The sequence below is a fragment of the Colossoma macropomum genome, unplaced genomic scaffold (assembly GCF_904425465.1).
Source record: "Colossoma macropomum unplaced genomic scaffold, Colossoma_macropomum, whole genome shotgun sequence".
Classification (NCBI taxonomy): domain Eukaryota; kingdom Metazoa; phylum Chordata; class Actinopteri; order Characiformes; family Serrasalmidae; genus Colossoma; species Colossoma macropomum.
In genome coordinates, this window is record NW_023494785.1 from 6,895,127 (window position 1) to 6,910,358 (window position 15,232).

General features: G+C 37.3%; 1 protein-coding gene across 3 annotated transcripts; it reads left to right on the top strand.

Annotated features, from left to right (window-relative positions):
* The first annotated feature begins 2,400 nt into the window (after positions 1-2,400).
* Positions 2,401-14,689, top strand: LOC118815754 (NACHT, LRR and PYD domains-containing protein 12-like). 3 transcript variants are annotated; one of them, XM_036582097.1, is made up of 11 exons: positions 2,401-2,656; positions 2,794-2,871; positions 5,545-5,824; positions 5,931-6,023; positions 7,816-9,700; positions 10,026-10,199; positions 11,092-11,265; positions 11,420-11,593; positions 12,113-12,286; positions 12,635-12,681; positions 13,567-14,689. In XM_036582097.1, exons 3-11 carry the CDS (start codon positions 5,554-5,556, stop codon positions 14,109-14,111), a joined length of 3,537 nt encoding a protein of 1,178 aa, XP_036437990.1. In that variant the 5' UTR covers positions 2,401-2,656; positions 2,794-2,871; positions 5,545-5,553; the 3' UTR covers positions 14,112-14,689. The 3 variants fall into 3 exon arrangements, with proteins under 3 accessions (XP_036437990.1, XP_036438006.1, XP_036437997.1); XM_036582113.1 differs by having other exon boundaries at positions 7,819-9,700; XM_036582104.1 differs by lacking the exon at positions 2,401-2,656 and having other exon boundaries at positions 2,703-2,871.
* The last annotated feature ends 543 nt before the right edge of the window (positions 14,690-15,232 follow it).

The following is a 15,232-nucleotide window of genomic DNA, read 5'->3' on the forward strand; positions in this document are numbered from 1 at the left end:
CCATCAGTGAGGATTTTGACACTGTAATGTAAGGGTAAATCAGATAGAGCTTTAAAAGGATTAACATTCCGTTTTCTTTTACATTCTTTGATGTCGCATACAACATCGTCGGCCTGAGAGGCTGTGCAGGCCTTAGAATATCACAGTAATAGAAACATTCTGAGAGGACAAGAATTCCTAAAACAAAGAAAGAACGGCTGCTAGCTGACAACAAAAAAGCATTCGCAGGTTATGATATCTGCCAAAGAGGGTTTTACTGAGTACTGACTTAGGAGGATGTCCACACTTTTGCACATGCCACATTGTTTTTTTTATTTCATCAAATATAAAGTAACTGTGCATTAATGTTAGCAGAAAAAAATACATTTTTAAAGTAATTTCTGCATTTTCACTTCAAAAATCAACAAAATGTGTCATTTGGCCCAATTCTTTGCCTAGGCTACAACTGTAATCTTGAACTAAAGGGGATATTCTGCACCTCAGAGGTTTCAAAATCTGCATTTAAAATGTGTTGGAGTGTGACTGTCTAATTACTTACAGTTTGAACTGTAAAGCCTACATTTTTCTTTTTGCCACTAGCAAATGCTTATAACCCTATAACCATGACTGCAGAGCAAATGTGGGTGGGGAATGTGTCACCTGACACTTTTTTTGTGCTGTGAGAGCAGTTTGTTACTTCCTGGTGCACTCTCTGAGCACAGGTCACTACAGTCTCTCTGTACTTTTATTACTGAGCATATTTATTTCACAACAGCAATGGGCAGCTCTGAGTTTCAAATCAATGTTATCTAACACTCAAACATCTTTAAAAGATTTTAAAATTATGTTAGGAATTCAAATATTTTCTTACCTTTTACAGAAACAGAAACAAGCTGCAAGGAGCACTCGATGAAAAATCAGTAATAGATCAGTGTCACCCTGCTACCTAGGTACTTATGTTCATATTCACAGATTGCTGCATTCCAGAGACCACAGCATTGTGAAAGTAACTGGATGTTGGAATTATGGAGTTATAACAAAACAGGGTTATTATAAAAAAATTGGCAAGGTTGAATGTTGGGACAGGTTCTGTTATGGCAAAAAAACTGAGATAAGAGGCCAGTACAAATTTTAGGGGCCCAAAATAACTGTGCATAGTGCCAAAACTGAAACAAAGGAAGAGGCTCTTTTGAAACTTTAGCTGCAATGGGAAGTGTGATTTCAGAGAAATGAGAACATTTAAGCAGAAGTACAAACACTCAGTTCTCTTTATTGGGAAAAGTGGAATAAACTAATCTTCTTGCCTCTAAATGTAGAGTGATACTGTTTTCATTTTTCCACCTCTACAGCGCTGTGAAAAAAGTATTTGCCCCAAGAGTGCATAGAATAGAATAGAATTCAGAACCATTGGTCAACTGTGCTTGCCCACAGAGTAATTAGACCTCCACATTTAACCCACCTGTGCAGTGAAACACCCACATACATACATGCACACTAGAGAACACACACACTAGGAGGGTGGTTAGCACACTTGCCCAGAGCAGTGGGCAGCCCTATCCGTGGCGCCCGGGGAGCAGTTGGAGGTTAGGTGCCTTGTTCAAGGGCACTTCAATTGTGTTCTGTCGGTCCAGGGGATCAAAGCGTTGACCTTCCGGTCACAAGGCTGGTTCTCTAACCTCCAGCCCATGACTGCCCCCTATGACTCATGCAGGAGGTCACAAAGAACCCAGACAAACATCTAAAAAACTGCAGGCCTCACTTGTCTCAGTTAAGGTCAATGTAGATGATTCCACAATCAGAAAGACACTGGGCAAAAACGGTTATATGGAAGAGTTGCAGGTTGCAAACCACTGCTGACCAAAAAGAACACAAAGAGTCTTTTCTCGTTCGCCCCAAAAAATCTAGATGACCCCCAAGACTTTTGGAATAATATTCTGTGTAGTGATGAATCAAAGGTGGCATTTTTTGGAAGACATGGGTCCTGTTGCATCTTGTGTAAAGCTAACACTGCATTTCACCATAAAAGCATCATACTAACAGTAAAACATGGTGGAGGTAGTGTAATGGTCAGGAGCTGCTTTGCTCCTGATAGAATGATAAATTCTGCAGTCTATCAGAAAATTCTGAAGGAGAATGTCCGCCCGGACGTTTGTGACCTAAAGCTCAAGTTGGGTTATGCAGAAGGACAATGATTCGTTCGAATTCGAATGATGTTTTTTTAAGCTGCATTTTGTATTTACTCATGCTGTCTTTGTCTCATATTAAAATTAGTTGGATGATCTGAAACAGTTAAATATGACAAATTAGTAGACTATAAAAGACATTGGGGAGGCTGGATTCAAGGCTGGATAACAAAGCTCCTGAAAGGGATATGAAAAATAGACTGTCATTCTACACTAGCCATTGGTTTGTCCATAAACATGACTGCAGAGCAAATGTGGGTGGGGAATGTGTCGTCTGAAACTTTTTTCTGCTATGAGAGCAGGTTGTTACTTCCTGGTGGAGTCTTTCAGCCCAGGCAACTACAGTCTGTCTGTATGTTTATTACTGGTTATATTTATATAACCAGTAATAAAAAAAAAATGGGCATTGCAACAGAAATGTAGCCAAGTTCATCTGCTGTTGTAGAAAGCAGTCATATGCCTTTAATGAAGGATTATGCCTATGGATTGCTGAGGTAAGGAGTTCACAGGTTTTTTGTGTTCTTATCATTTGTGGTCATCCTCTTGAGGTATAACAGCATAAACAACAAATGATATAATGATGATAGACACTTAAAGTTTTAAAAGTCGGACTGTGATTCATTTTGTACAGTATGTACTGGGTGTGTTGACCCTGATGGACATCATTTGGCTATGATTTAAACTCAAATACAACCCAACAACTTGACAGGTAAGCACGAATGATAAAACATACTGCTGTAAATTAATGGTATGTAATCCTTTAAATCATAAAAAATAGAAAACTGTTCAGTAGCATTTGTAGCAAAGCAAAATGTGGTGCAGAGAGATGAGTAATAACTAGATACATTAAAAGAATCATTAAAAGACAAGAACTGAGTCTAACAAACTTCAGTTTCTATGCTAATAAATGCTAAATGTGCTAAGAAGTTCCACTGCAGTTCAATAAGTTACTCAGTAGTTAAAGGGGAATCAGTTTTTCAAAAATTCTGCATAATTAAATGGTTAACAAAATCATTAAGAGTGGTTTGATGTGAAATGCTCTGTTCTAGAGAAACTTACAGAGTCAGAATTGATCACTGTGGTGATAGAAACCAGACATCTAAAGAGTGTAATGCCCCTAAAAGCCCCATGAAAAATCCAGTCAAAGAAATCTTATTTTTTCAGATTTACCAGCATTACCAGCATTTCATTACACATAAAAACTTAGAACACATATGTAAGTTCACTGGTCATTTTGGATAGACAATTATATATATATATATATATAATTTTCTATCAAAATATATATAATAATATATATATATATATATATAATATATATATATATTGTATTGTAAACATTGCAACTCCTGGTTCCTATCACTACCACTGTACAGAATCTGATTCAGTAAGTTAATGTACAATTAATCATTTTACATCAGATCACTCTGAATGACTTTGTTTATATCTCAAAGACTTAATTATGCAATTTTGAAAGATCATTGAAATTTCTCTTTAAGGAGGTTTTTTTTTTTGGAAAGGAATTTTTACTTAAGACATAATTTCACCAATATAACAATACTTTTACATGTGTATGGGTTTAGAATGCTCTATCCCACTCTACTCTTTTACCATTCTCTTTAAGTATTTATGTTAGAAATGAAAAATTTTATGATATCTACATCTGTTGTAAGCATGTTTCTTTGCCTCTGCGGTAGTCTCCAAAGTGGGATTTTCTCATTTAAAAACTAGTAAAACTCCCTTCTGATGATGCATCTTCAAGGTGGAAGGAACTTTTTTAAAAAAGTGATATGAACGATAAGTTATGGAAGTGATATAGAAGATATGTTTGATTTTTTTCCCATTAGCTGGCCAATGCAGAATGAAGCCAGGAAGCTGTAATGTTTATGAGTGCTTCTCACAGAATAACAGATCAATGCATAAATTACAAAGATGTTAGAGTTTGCTCAGTTCATGCATTGTTATCATAGCAAAAATACTTTAAATGTAATGGCTTCTACTACTCACAACTACAAAAACATGTCCTAGCATTTAGAATGTAGTTTGTCTTAGCTTTAAACATCTAAGTAAATGTAAACATCTCAATAAATGTAATGTGTCATTAGTATTGCCATTAGGGAGTTTACCACCAAGCATCAAACTTTACCGCTAAACATCAAAAGTTTTTTTTTTTTTTCTGCTATATTGCAAGTTGCCTGTAAACACTGGTCTGAGATTACATTTGTGTCTTGCATTTATTGCCCAGCATTCCCAAGCAACTTCACAAAGGAGTTTCCAAAGACACACACACACACACACACACACACACACACACACACACACACACACACCATCTAAACCGCTCATCCTTCTGGGTCGCGGTGGGGTGCTGGAGCCTATCCCAGCTATCATTGGGCAGAAGGCAGGATACACCCTGGACAGGTCACCAGTCCATCGTAGGGCAGACAGACAGACACATTCACACCCAGCATGTCCAATTGACCTGACTGCATGTCTTTGGACTGTGGGAGGAAACTCACGCAGACACAGGGAGAACATGCAAACTCCACACAGAAACAACCCTGGTCACCCAGCTGGGAATTAAACCCAGGCCATTCTTGCTGTAAGGCGACAGCGCTACCCACTGCGCCACCATGCCTGTTTCCAAAACCAATTAAAACCAAAATTCCTGAGTTTGCCAGAGGCCTGTGATTTGAACAGTGATTATATTTATGGTGGTACTATGACTAAAAAAGAAAAGCAATGATAAAAAATTCAGAAAAATTCAGTGCATGGCCCCAAACACATTTGGTGTTTGTTGAGGCCTGAGCCCAGTCAACTTTTCTTTGTATGATCTGCAATTTTTTTTGTCTATTTCCTTTTCTTAGTAGTATTAATTGGTCTTCTCACAGTGGAAGGATGGATAGAAACTAATTTTCTCCTCAGATGAAAGCTTTAACTACTGTTTATCTGATGGGGACAGTGTTAGAATTAGATTTTTGCACATCTTTTAATCATTTTTTGAACTCCATTTTTGGAAACTTCAGTTTTTCTTTTCCTTTGACTTCCTCCTTCCTTATGCAAATGGATTAGTTTATATCTCCTTAGAAATACACACACACACGAGACACTTATCCTTCTGGGTCATGGGGGGAGCTGGAGCCTATCCCAGCAGTCACTGGGTGGAAGGCAGGATACACCCTGGACAGGTCTCCTTAGAAATATCTCCTGAAAATGAATAACTTGTGCTTAATGGAAATGAAATAAATGAAGGATGGTCTCTGACTTTTGCACAGTAGTGTATGTACGTATGTATGAGTTTATAAACTTGAACATTTCCCTGAGCATTTGGAGCAACTTCTTTTAACTCCTTTAACTTTAGTTGCATTGTTTTCATGTGTAGCGATGCAAAATGGAGACTCCAATTCCAGAAGTGTTGTTGGATATTCTTCAGGATTTGGGAGAAAAGGATCTGAAATTGTTTTGGTGGCATTTGATCAACGGGGTGGAAGGTTTCAGGCACCTTCCAAAGGCTCAGCTGGAGAATGCAGACAGACAAGACACGGTGGATAAGATGGTGCAAAGCTATGAACACAGTGGGGCTGTGGAGATCACACTAGTCATCCTAAAGAAGATAAACCAGAACCAACTGGCTGAGGACCTGAGGACCAGACTCAAAGCTTGTAGGATATTCATTATTCAAACTTGCTACATTTAGGACAAAACCTATAATGCTTTCAGTAGATGGTGTGTTTACAGTGCTTATACTGTACCGCTATGCACTTTCAGGTAGAGACAGATGTCATGAAGTAGCTGTTAAGAGTCCAGCACCCTCCCCCACTGCAGCTCAAGACAGAGCCATAGGTAGTGCCATCACTGCAGGTATATCACTGTCACTTTTACTAATCTCAGTATATCAGTGTCCTGTTTAAGTATAATTGTAATTTATATATACATGTCACCATACCACCACCTGACATGTTATAGACATGGTTTCTAATAATAATCTGAAATGTATTACTTGAATAATTTGATTGTAGATTGTTATAAGGATGCACCCTATAAAGTAATGTTTAACAGGATTAAAGTGAGCATTTTGAGGTTATTTGTTTGCGTTGAAGTGTTTCTGAGATCATTTTCTTTTAAGCATTGAAATTCATAATTTATTGGGTATACTATATTCAGAAATGAACCTTTCACATCCACTTAAAATTTCCATTTATCATTATATAAAGGTTAAAACTGAGCTACAACAATGATGAATTTATCATGTTTTGCTCTTTCTATCTACTGTTATTAGATAACAAAAAAGTGTAAAGAGAAATATGAGCCAAAAAAATAAATAAATAAATAAATAAATAAAAAATCTAAAAATATTTTTTATAAAACCTTTTGTAATAGTTATGATAAAACTTTTTACAATATTTTTGATTTTGTTATATCTAATATATGGTACAGGTAAGGTAAAATATGGTATGGTATGGTATGGTATAGGTAAATAAAGTTTCCAAAATGAGCAATACCACAGAAAAAATACTTTTGTTTCCTTAAAGAACACTTCAATGGGTAGGTCTTCAAAGACCACACTGGCCCCTGGCATGGACAGAGAGTTAAGAATGATTTAGGAAGCTGTATTTCTGCAGAGTACTTTAATACATTGGTAAACTGATACTGAACATTGATTGTGTATGAAAAAGTTTAAACACCCCCGGTCACTTTACACTTTTTTAATTTTCTTTTTTTTTTCATATGTTTTCTAGTATTATTTATTATTGCTTATATTACTTTATTTTTTCCAACAAAAAAAGTCAAATTCAGAAGATAAAAACCAATTGTGCATTAAAATGTGCAGAAGTGTGTTCTTTGTAGAGGATGTGCTTCACTTAGAAAATCAACAAATCATGTCAATTGACCAGGGCACCCAAACTGTTGCATAAGGCTGTTTGTGCAGCTGCAAACTTCCAAAATAATTTGTGAATATACGCTGTAGTGAGCAATTGTAAATCACATGTTAAAGGGTTAAGCCTACAAAAATAGCATATCAGTAGAAATATTGTTTTTTTCTTTGACACCAGAGGTAAAAAATAAAATCTTAAAGGCAAAGCTTCAATCAAGAACATCTCTCTCAAGCTCCCAAGATCAGATGTACATCTGTGGGAAAATGCAGTGCAAAGTGTTCTGTGAAATGGTCATAATAGTCTGTGTTATTGTTTCATAAATTATTATTATTTTTTTAATCTGGAGTACAGTTATACCCCATAGCAGGTTTTAATAGGGAAAATTTCATATTTTAAAGCCTCAGTGTTTTCATCAATGAAAGTTCTTTTTCTTTTTTTGTTTCAGGCTTGTTGATGGCTCTACTATTTCAGTTCACTGTATAAACGCTTCGCATTTTTAGCAGTCAGTTAGTAGGTTTTACAAGCATCCATAGTAAATTTACCATTATTTTAGACGTATTATGAGCTCAGACTGTGGTCAAATACATGCATATTTTCGGCTTGTACACATCTTAATAAAGTTCAACATAAAGTTCAGTTCTAAAAGAGTCAATCCAGCTAGTCAGCATCTTCTGCCCAAGAAGGATTGATAAAAAATTGAAATAAAGCCATTGTAACAATGGATTAATTTGCATAACTTTTGTCAGAAGTGTGTTCACTGGTTGTCTCTTTTTCAGCAGCAGATTCAGTACAGAGTGTCCTGAGAGAGTGTAGAAGAAGCCTTGAGGAAACATATGAATGCATCTTTGAAGGAATGGCAAGAGAGAGAAAAACTGCTCTGGAAAACATTTACACTGAGGTTTATATTATTGAGGGTGAGACAAAGGTGATACATGGTAAAGATGAGATTTGGCCTACAGAACAAAAATGCAGAGCCCAATTCTCACGTGACAGTGCTGTTACCTTAAATAATATCTTCACTCCCTTGCTTACATATGAATCTAATGAAGAAAGAAAAGGGAGAAAAATCAGGACTGTGCTGACTAAAGGCATTGCTGGGATTGGAAAAACTGTTGCCGTTCAAAAGTTTATGCTTGACTGGGCCAAAGGAATTGCAAATCCGGACATAGATTTTATTTTTTGGTTTCCATTCCGGGAGCTAAACTTAATTAAAGATGACATATACAGTCTGTATAAACTGATGATTTATTTTTATCCTGAACTTGAGACAGTTACAGAAGCATTTGTCAAGAGGCTCAAACTTGTGTTTATTCTTGATGGTCTGGATGAAAGCCAGTTTGCACTGAATTTTGTCTGCAAAAATGTGTCTGATACAACAAAAGAAACAAGAATCAATGAGATACTGGTCAACTTGATCAAAGGAAAATTGCTTCCAAATGCTAATGTTTGGATAACCTCACGACCTGCAGCAGCCAGTCAAATTCCTTTTGAATACTTCCACCGTGTAACAGAAATTCAGGGATTCAGTGATGCTCAGAAAGAAGAATACTTCAGGAGGAGAATCAGTGACCAGGAAAAGGCAAACATAATTATCTCCCATATCAAACAGTCAAAGACTTTGCATAGCATGTGCTACATACCAGTATTCTGTCAGGTCTCAGCCACTGTTCTTAAGCAAATGTTTCACCAAAGCAAAAAGGAAATCCCAAAATCTCTGACTGAAATGTATGTACTTCTACTGCTCATTCAGACAGACATAAAACAGCAGAAGTATGAAAACAGCATGGAGAGAGATTCCAAAAAACTGCTTGAATCCAATAGAACCTTGATTCTCAAGATGGCTCAACTGGCTTTCAGACAGCTGATAAGGGGCAATGTGATGTTCTATGAAGAGGACCTGAGAGAATGCAGTATCGATGTCACTGAGGCCTCAGTGAACTCTGGGATTTGCACTGAGATATTTAAGGTTGAATCTGGATTGTATCAGAGGAAGGTCTACTGCTTTGTGCATTTGAGCTTTCAAGAGTTCCTGGCTGCTTTGTATGTGTTTTACTGCTATGTGTGCAAGAAGATGGAAGTACTGAAGTTTTTCTTACATGATAGTTATGAGCACGGTGACAGTGAGTTCTCTGGAAGTCTTTCTCAGTCTATTAATGCTCCACTAGAACAGTTGCTGGTAGGAGCAGTGGATAAAGCTTTAAGGAGTGAGAATGGGCACCTGGATCTTTTCCTCCGTTTCCTGCTAGGCATCTCGCAGGAGTCCAATCAGAGGCTCCTACAAGGCCTTCTGATACACAAACAAAGCAGCTCAGAGAGCATTGAGAAAACCATACGATACATCAAGAAATTGTTCAAAGGATATAAATATGAAGAATATGCTGAAGAATACCGCAGACATTGTATCTCAACTGACAAATCCATCAATCTTTTCCTCTGTCTTTCTGAACTGAATGACCAGTCTCTTGCTAGAGAGATTCATGAATATCTAAAATCTGGAACACGCTTAGAAGAGAAGCTCTCTGCTGCACAATGTTCAGCAATAGCCTACATGCTGCAGTCATCTGAGGAAGCTCTGGATGAGTTTAACCTGAAGAAATACAACACATCAATAGAGGGTTATAGGAGACTAATCCCAGCCTTAAGCAACTGCAGGAAGGCTATGTGAGTGTTATATCTAAATTAATTTAACAACTGTTATTATTTGAATGTTAATGACTGATTAGGACATTTAACATTCATGACATGACAATAGTACAGCCCTGACATCCAGTATATGCGTAATATATAACACACTATACTGGGCAAACAGTTCTAAAACAGTTCTCATTTGATTGTTTTCTTGATCTAAATACTGGGGAGTAGGCTTCAAAAACTTATATATTGGACTATTGGAATATTGGACAACAAGAAGGAAGAAATCCTTGCAACCATATTGGAATTAGTTCATGCTTAAGATCTGGGTTCTGTGTTTATTTTACTGTTGCAGACTAGCTGGTTGCAATCTCACCATAAACTTCTGTGAATTGTTGGCATTGGCTCTACAATCAGCAAATTCCTGCCTGAAAGAGCTGGACCTTAGTAACAATGACCTGCAAGATTCAGGAGTTGGGCTTCTTGTTGCTGGACTAAAGTGTTCACATTGCAACCTCGAGGTACTCAGGTGAGCTTTTGTAAGTTTAATCTTGATATGGGCTCATGCAGTTTTGCATTGTGCTATAGTCTCATGTAGACATGCATTGTGCTATAGTCTCATTTAGACATGCATTGTAACTTCCCATAAGACTTTATTGTCCTAGTCAGGTGATATATCCTTTAGAAACAACCAGTACAATATAAGTTGAGTATTTTGAGACCTTGCTGATTTAAATATGTGTAACTTGCAGAATAGTTTTGTAATGTTAGATGTTCTGCACACTGATCCCAGAGTGGACTAATTGTGCACAGCTGTGGTTATCTTCCATGTTTAACAGGTGACTAAATACAGCACTAGGAGTACAGCAGTAACAACCCTTTGTAGGCAGAGGAGTCAAACACTTGTTTCATATGCACAGAGTGATAGTTTTCTCCACTTTGCTATCACTTTGCTGTTATTCATACTAGCACTGTTAGCTACCTTGCTATCCAGCCCAACAAGACCTTAAATTTGTAGTATAAATTTATAAGAATACGAAGCAGTCAAAAAAAAACAACAACAATAAAATAAAAATACCACCATATCTGACCCAACACCTCTGACTTTTGAATTAATTACATTTTAGGCTTTATAATATTGCAATTATAACTATTTTAAATGTGAACTATTTGTATCTGTTAAGCAAAACATAATTTGTTAAACCCTAAGACATTTATATACATAAACAAGTAAACTTTATATAGACAAATCATTTTAATTATCTTTATTTGCATAATCTAACATGAAAATGAGTTTAATTTTAAAACACAATGCATTATCTGTTTAATTCAAATTTCTGCTGTATATTGTTATTTCTCAATTCCTTGCTTATATTCTGTACTATATTTACCTCTTACTATATTTTCTACATACTTTGCAGATTAGCCAGATGTAATCTCACTGTGGAGTCTTGCAAATCTCTCACATCAGCTCTACAATCAGAAAACTCTTCCCTAATGGAGCTGGACCTCAGTAACAATGACCTGGAGGATTCAGGGGTGGACATGCTCGCAAACGCACTAAAGAGTTTACAGTGTAAACTGAAGATACTCAGGTTCACTTCGAAATTAAAAATTCCATGTATTTAAGACACAGAGGAAGAGCAACTTACACATTTACACATTAGAGGGTCATATTGAGTTGGGATATGTATAGAATAGTCCTTTGAGTAAATTGTAATATCTGTCATATGTACTATCCCTTTGTAGATTAGTGTTCTGCAATCTTGGGGAACAGGTTTGTGAAAATCTGGGATCAGTTTTACAACAGGAAAACTCTTCCCTGAAAGAGCTGGACCTCAGTAACAATGACCTTCAGGATTCAGGAGTGAAGCTGATTGCTGCTGGACTGAAGAGTTCATATTGCAAACTGGAAATACTCAAGTAGGAATCTGTGAATTAATTCGGGAATGGTAAATGTTATAATAAATATTTAGAATGGTGACCAGCACATTTTATCTCAAACGGGATGAGTTTTATAGTGAATTATACTTACAGTGATAAACTAGCCACAAGTTTCTGAAAGAGTAAAGATCTCTACTGCCTTGGAGACATTTTAATAAAAGTACTTTAGTAGAAAGGCAAGGACACACCACTGCACATTAGAATACCACATAACATGACAAATAACATATCCTAATGTTATGCCAATGTCCTGTTACCAAAGTTAGCAGTTTAAGTTGTCAACTCTGATAACAGCCCTCAAAGGTATCATAGTTAGCTGTATGAAGTGTCAGTTTTATCAGTATGATTCTGATACATCCTCTTTGACAGTGTTTGTTCATATTTCACTGAATTTTGTGTTTATGGTTTCTGTGCCAAGATGGCAGTTCCCTAGCCTGTTTTGCCCTATGTAAATGTATTCTCTCTCACTTTCTGCTATTTTTCCCTTCCTTTCTCTAGATTATCAGGTTGTTTGGTCACAGAGAGGGGTTGTTCTTTTCTGTCTTCAGCTCTGACTTCACATTCCTCACACCTGAAAGAACTGGATCTGACCTACAACTACCCAGGAGAATCAGGAGTAAAGCTGCTCTCTGCTAAACTGGAGGATCCACACTGCAAACTGGAGACCCTCAGGTGTGTAAAACTCTGCTGGGTATGTACCATGTGTTCGTGTGCTGGAGCTAGAATTGCAGAATGATTAAAGGTTTGTGCAGACCAGTGGCCTCTCACTTAGTGAATTTGCCCTAAATGTACCTCTCCATCCTGCAAAGAGTTAAAACAATAAGCAGTGTATTCATAACCATTTAATGTAAAACTGTCTGCGAGGGAGCTTTTAGAGGCATTAAACTCTTCAGACATCCAGTTTCTATTACTGCCACTGTGAAAAATTTGGACTAATTTTGTCTGCTACACTGTATTAAAAAGCATTTGAATAAATATATTAATGTAGAAATGTGTATGTGTTTTCTTGTTTTTCTTTAGGGTGGAACATGGAGAGATAATCAGGATTAAACCAGGACTAAATAAATGTATGTTCACTGTGTTTCATCACACAGGTTTTTTTGTGTAATGGTAGGGTCATGCATATGCTCCATATAATCACTGTAAGAATGAAACCTCACATCATTAAAAGTGTAATTTTCAGGAGACGACAAAAACATTTTTAGCTTTTAATTAGGGCTGGAACCACAACTCGATTGTTGCTTTATCATGTCAAGTCAATTTTCATTTTTCATTCAACTGCATCATTTTCTGCAGTTGTTTGTTTACTGATTCATATGTTTACATCCCAATAAACAGTATGTGAACTGGGTGGATTTTAGTAAATTGGATCAAGGCAAATGCATATAAATAAAAGAAAGCAATAAACACATTTATTGAGACACACCATTGGTTTTACAAAATCAACAAAGGCTCTACTTTGGACTGGTGTTACAACACTTCTATTTGGTGTTTGTTAATAACACCTTAGAGGGCAGTGGTCAATAATATCTGTTTACTTGAGCTCAAGCTGTGTTGGGAATTGGGAGCTACTAAGTATTAACAGCTAAGAAGTAAGACAGCTGGATTAACGTCACACACAGGCTCAAAAAGAAGGTCTGGCTCAATGTTTAGGTCTGAAAAGCAAAATCAACATTATACTGGTTAAGATATGATGACAGTAGGTCATTCAAGTTTTGACTAAGTTCTCTTTCAAAACTCTTTCAACCTACTTGCAATTATCAGGTTAATCTGCTAGGTAGGGGGTCTGAAGCACAACCAATGCTGCAAAGTGTTTCTCTGCACATTACATGCAATTACATATTTTCCCCAGAGAAGTCTCCAAATCCCTAAAACTTTGTGTGCTTTAATGCCACAAGATTTCATTCTAACTAGTTTTGGTCTACTCCTCTCTTCTCTTTTCCTAAATGCAGATGCCTGTGAGCTCACTCTGGACCCAAACACAGCACACACTTCTCTCACTCTGTGTGAGGGGAACAGAAGGGTGGTGTGTGTGAAAGAGCAGCAGTCGTATCCTGATCATCCAGAAAGATTTGCTGATCTTCAGCAGGTGCTCTGCAGAGAGAGTCTGACTGGACGCTGTTACTGGGAGGCTGAATGGAATGGACTTTCTGCTATAGCAGTCTCATATAAAACAATCAGCAGGAAAGGAAGCAGTGAGGACTGTGTTCTTGGGTCCAATGAAAAGTCCTGGAGTCTGTACTACATAAATGACAGTTACTTGATCAGGCACAATGGGAAGGATGTTGTCATACCTGCCCCTTCCTCCAGCTCCAATAGAGTAGGCATCTATGTGGACTGTCCAGCTGGCAGTTTGACCTTCTACAGCATCTCCTCTGATTCGCTGACCCACTTGCACACATTGCAGTCCAATTTCACTGAACCCCTCTATGCAGGGTTTTGGGTTTCACATGATTCCTCAGCGTGCGTGTCGTTCCATGAAAAGAGTGCCATTTAAGTCCATAACATTTGATGTCTTATATGAGAGCCAGTTTACACATTGTATTAACATGTGTTTTGTGTCTGGATTGTATCTGAATTTACTTTGGAAGGATACCATTTATACCTTTCACTTAAATGTGTCCCCAGTGCGACCAGATAGGATCCGATTTTTTTGACCATGTAAAAAGTATCGACCCCATTTTACTTTTGTTTACTTTTTTGTCTGTCATTATTCATTGGCCCAGAGTGCAAGGAGGCACTCGATTTGTGGAAAACTCCAGCCTCATACATCCTCCAGTTGTTTGTTCATCCTCTCACCTGTTTGTCGCATGTCCACTCATGTAATTGTATAAGGATAACAAAGATGTATTCTGTTTACACCTGTGTTAAATATGGTCAAAATTTGACTCTGACTACCTCCAAATGTGGTTCAGTGATCTGATTGTAATCCAACTACAATGCATCCTGGGAGTATTTACATCTGGCTTTTCATGCAGTCAAATGAAATCTGAAAGTTATCTGACACAAGCCCTTACAGACATAAAATCACCTAATATGTGTTTTTCGAACTTAAGTATATGAATTCAAGGTTCATCAAAGTGATTTGCCCTGATTTTTCAAAAGATATTGCATAATTCAATCACTGACATACAAAGTCATTGCAAGTGTTTTCTTGTTAAAATGAAAAATGTAGAGAAACTTACCAACTGTAAACCAAGGGTCCACAAATAGCCATTTTATCCAAAAAAACACCAGTGAACTTACATGTGTCTTCTGAGTTTTTATATGCAATATTGAATGGCAAAATAATGGTAAATGTGTGTAGATCTGTCCCAGTCAACTACAAGTACTTGAACAATGCCAAGCACTGGTTGAAGTGGTGTAAAGCCCTGTGCACAAAGTGAGCTCCAAAAAGACATGGTTTGATGAGTTTGGTTTGGAGGAGCCAGTGGCCTGCACAGAGCCCTGACCTCAACCCCACTGAACACCTTTGGTTCGAACCGGAACGTCAAATGCGAGCCAGGCCTTCTTGTCCAATATCAGTGCCTGTTCTCACAAATGTTTTTGATGGAATGGTCACAAATTCCCACAAACACATTCCAAAACTTTGTGGAGCGCTTCCCAGAATAGTGGAGG

Bases quoted from the DNA above. Each gene is read 5' to 3' on its own strand.
- LOC118815754 (XM_036582097.1), top strand. From the start codon at position 5,554: ATGGAGACTCCAATTCCAGAAGTGTTGTTGGATATTCTTCAGGATTTG. The intron at 5,825-5,930 runs GTAGGATATTCA...ATGCACTTTCAG, and splicing joins GAGGACCAGACTCAAAGCTT to GTAGAGACAGATGTCATGAA. The intron at 6,024-7,815 runs GTATATCACTGT...TCTCTTTTTCAG, and splicing joins AGGTAGTGCCATCACTGCAG to CAGCAGATTCAGTACAGAGT.